A 4487-nucleotide genomic window follows, 5' to 3' on the forward strand; every position below is an offset into this window, starting at 1 on the left:
GTCCTTCTTTGCTATATAGTAACCTAAGCCACTTTCTATTAGATCCTCAAGCCACATTTGTTGCTGCGTTCCCTTGGGAATTTACACCAACGCGGCATATAATATTTGTTGACTGGGTCAGTTTGTTTAACTCCGGCTATATATAATCCACACAATCTGGTCTAATCAATGTGATCACTTTTGAGGCGACTAATAGAAGTATAGCATATTTAAACGACTATCGTCACGAATCACTTCCTTGCGCAGTACTTACCTAAATTGACTTACAGCTAGCCCCTAAAATACTTCTTTCCATGCCCAAATGTTAAAATTTATTTAACTTTTATTTTAGTAAAAAAGACCCTTATTTTCCTCAAATGATTGGTCGCATAACACATCTACACATAGGTGATGATATAACCTATTTTTGAAAATTGTAACTTCCGTCATTTACAATAAAGCGTTCAATTTGGCAATTTAAAAATATTAATTGTAAAGCTTAATTTGTTGCTGAATGTAAAAAAATATGTAAGTATTTAATAATTTAAAACTTTTTTTAATGAACTAATGTAAATAAACTTTTTAACCGACTTGAAAAAGGATGAGGTTCTCAATTCGACTGTATTTCGCGATAACTCAAATTTGTGAACCGATTTTGATGATTCTTTTTTGTTAGAGAAACAGTACTTCAGTATTGGTCCTATTTAAATATGAAGAACATATTCCACCTTCAAGGGTGGCAAACTAGGGGATGAATCCGGTTTCGCGCACTTTCCGATAAACGATTTCAATAAGACTTGGCAGATAGATGTAATTCCACGAATTTTTGAAGTCGGTTTTTTTCGTACTCTGTACTGAGATTATTCATTAAAAGTAACGGTGGAAGTGTTAGAAACATGTACTCTTCGAAGAGAATGTACAGGAGGTATATAACTCAAAATAAACTGAATTGAGTACAATAGATTAATAATAAAGCTGCGGGATCCCAATATTATTCACCATAAAATAAAGATATTGCCAATAAAGGAAGTGTCTAATGAGAGTACATGTTGCTTGTTTCAGCGCATCACGTGTGGGTTGGACGCGCGGTGATGTCGGCATGGAGGCGGTGGTGCCGCTGGCGCTGGTGTGCGCGCTCGCGGTGAGCGTTGGCGGCGTGGGGGGCGCACCCAACTCCACGCGCCGCAGAGACGCACTACCCGACGAGCCTATCCTTCCTGATGAGGAGGACGACATCGACCACCGCCTCGATTACTATGACGAGGAAAGACTTAATATTTCCGGTGAGTTCTACTGCCAAACGCGGCGAGCATTGCTATTATCACATTTGGTGAACGTAGGGCCCCCTATGGAATAATATATTCTTTATTGCTATTTCTAGAACAGAGAGTCATTGCCAAGCCACCGTGGCAATTATAGTCATATCTCGAAATATGGTCTGCTCTCCTTCTCATGTCCATTTCGGTAACTTGGAGATACGGGCACCTAAAGTTTTATTGTTCTCAAAAAATGTCAATTACGGTGATTTTGTTTAACAATAGAACTGAAACTAAATAAGACGTTAAAAAACGGATTAGAGGAAGTTGTAAATCTCGTTCGTTCGCTGATCCCAAATATGTTAATAACTCAATTTTCCGAAATGTCGATTATGTTACTTAGTGTTGTGTAGCTATGAGAATAATAATTACCTCCCGAATCCATTTCATTGTAAAAATGCCTTACGAGCCGCTTTACGCAGGATGTATCCACCTTTTCCGCGTATTTAAAATATTCGCAATAACAATAGCGATCGCTATAAAACGTATCATTTTTTATAACTCGTGCATATTTGAATGGATTCTGAAAACTCTCCTTCATGAGTTGTATTTCAGCAGAGGTTTTGACTGCATTTGAAGGCACAACGAAGCTGTGACATTTATATTTTTATGCGTGCCAATACCGCAAGATATATGCTAAACAAAATTTACATGTCAGGATGACAGCATTCAATTGCGTTAGTAGAAAATTGAATTCACCAACCCGTTCGTAACATTTTCGCAACACCCTCTATAGGTACTCTTCCGCCTACTCTTCTTGTAGCACTGACATCTTTTAACGACAAGTTTAAACAAGGTAACCCAACCTGTATTACGGAAATGCGGTGATCAAACGTCTTGTAAACACCGCCTTTGAAACACCCTCATTAAATTACTTGAATGTTTAATACATAATTTGCTTTACGGAAGCCAAAAGGGCTAAAAGGGTCTTAAATTGTCCGATGTTCTATTAGTCATGCATACATGAAACTGGAAATGTTACGTTACAAGAATAACTTTGGCTTAGAAAAACGTAAATTATAGATTTCAAACTCCCTGTAACGCACTGCAATAAAGTTGAAATTTATTTATTTATTTCAAATTTACAATGTAAAGTATTAAGTCTTCTGAATGGAGCCATCCTAATAAACAATAGGTCTCTTTTTAGGTCTCTTTCCACGAGTTTTGACGAGGCAAAGCGAGTCTTGTATATTATGTTGTATGATATTTCCGTTATTGACAAATTTTCAAAACTACTCATATTTCCGATAATTTATATACAAATTGAACGTGTATCGTAATTTGGAAACTTCATTGTGTTCAATATGCTTACAAAGTATCATGTTAATACCGTGCCAAAATAGTGGCCGTGTTCGTGTTATTAAAGTTTATAAAGGCAACGAGGCCCCTATTGCACGATTGGGTATGGTTCTGGATAGATACCAATTTTGGACTCAAACGACCGCAAATTTATACATAAGGTTTGTTTGCTACTACTATTTCATTCGAAGGAACTATAGTAAACTTTATATCGATTTATAATGCCTCTGATTTCCACCAAGTCTTTTTTAATACCAAGTGGCGGGACGAAAAAATCATGCGTCTGGTGGGAAGCGCCTGTCTATAAAAGTTACTGTGCCACTCAGAAGAGAGACGCAATGATCAGAGGATAACTGCCACTGCGCCCGTCACCCTGAGACATAAGTTGACAAGTTCCATGTAATTTCACCAGCACCCTTACCCTTCAAAATGATATTAGGTGACGGAACAAACAAGTCTGGTGGTAAGTGACACGCCTGTCCACAACAGTTGCAGTGCCACTCAGTGCTGTAAAGCGCAAAGATCTGAGGGGCACTGCCACTGTACCCGTCATCTTGAGACATAAGTTGACAAGTTCCATGTGCCTATAATTTCATCAGCACCCTTACCCTTCAAAACTGGAATGCAGTAATGCTCACGTTACTGCTTGGCAGCAGAAATAGACAGTATATCCCAGGACGAACTCTTTCACAAGGAGTTCTACTGCTGCTAAATAAAAAAGTATTTATATGAGAGAATATTTGTAGTAGATATGTTTGTGGAAACAGTTATTGTTGGAGATGGTTTATTCAATTTCCTGATGCCTGAAGAAAATTATTCTAAAATCGATCACCTGGTTTCACATTGGCACTATGCCAGCGACCTAGTCGACTCCGCTCATGTCTAGCACCGCCAAGTCCGAATACTACGTAATGAAACTACCAAATTGAAAACTATTTCTACCCACCCGTCCTTTATATTGTAACATTGTTATTCAAAGAACGCTTTATAACTTTGATATTGAAAGCCGTTTAAATTATTCACCAGAGTCACAATTTTAAAGTAATAAGGCGTTTTTTACCACAGCAAACATACAACCACGATGCAAAATTGTATATAACGCCAACGTTGGGAAAGGTCAATGACTCAGCAGAATGCTGATGTTTCAGTGACATTAAATTTAATTAAATTTTTGAGCTCTTAGGTTTTCGCGATTGTGACACATCATAAGAAATGAAACAATTTTTCCGGATTTATTTCCAAACAAACCAAAGTTTAAGGCCCTTTACAGGTCCCATGGTCACGGTTTACTGAGGTGGTAAAGTCATCAACTACACATAGGTACATAACATTTTAGGAAATGAAACAAACAACTCAGTCAGTCAGAGGTCAGTCAACCGTGACCATGGGACCTGTAAAGGGCCCGAAACGTCGGTTTGTTTGAAAAAACAAATATACGCGATTTAAATCCAGAAAAATAGTTTCATTTCCTATGTGTAACAATCGCGAAAACCTAAGAACTCGATATACATAACATTTTGTTTGAAAAAACAAATGTACGGAAAAATAGTTTCATTTCCTATGAATAAAATTGGTTGTACAGGGTCAAGGGCTCATAAAGCTGACACTCAAGATTTAAATTGAATTTAATTCCGCTTGCGAAAAGATATATAATTTATCCTTGTAATGTAATATTATTCATAAGTATTTTAATAATAATAAGGAATGTTGTGTTTTTAAGTGGATTCTCAATTGTTTACAATTGAAACAAGAAGTTCACAGCCGAGTAATACAAAAAGTGACGAAGAAGGAATCTTGGTATTAGCTTTAATTATTTGCACTTACGAAGTAGTGGAACTCTTATTTAGTAGCAGTAGAGCTCCTTGTGAAAGAGTTAATCCAGAGAAGTACTGT

General features: G+C 37.1%; 1 protein-coding gene across 1 annotated transcript in view; it reads left to right on the forward strand.

The window, feature by feature from the left end:
• The first annotated feature begins 875 nt into the window (after nt 1-875).
• The window catches only part of LOC113232052, a 35747-nt gene continuing 32135 nt past the window's right edge, over nt 876-4487 (forward strand). The window contains exons 1-2 of the mRNA XM_026466676.1: nt 876-904; nt 1042-1262. Coding sequence (XP_026322461.1) covers nt 876-904; nt 1042-1262 — 250 coding nt within the window. The remainder of the gene's footprint in view (nt 905-1041; nt 1263-4487) is intronic.

The sequence above is a fragment of the Hyposmocoma kahamanoa genome, unplaced genomic scaffold, assembly GCF_003589595.1.
Source record: "Hyposmocoma kahamanoa isolate Upper Pololo Valley unplaced genomic scaffold, ASM358959v1 66, whole genome shotgun sequence".
NCBI lineage: Eukaryota > Metazoa > Arthropoda > Insecta > Lepidoptera > Cosmopterigidae > Hyposmocoma > Hyposmocoma kahamanoa.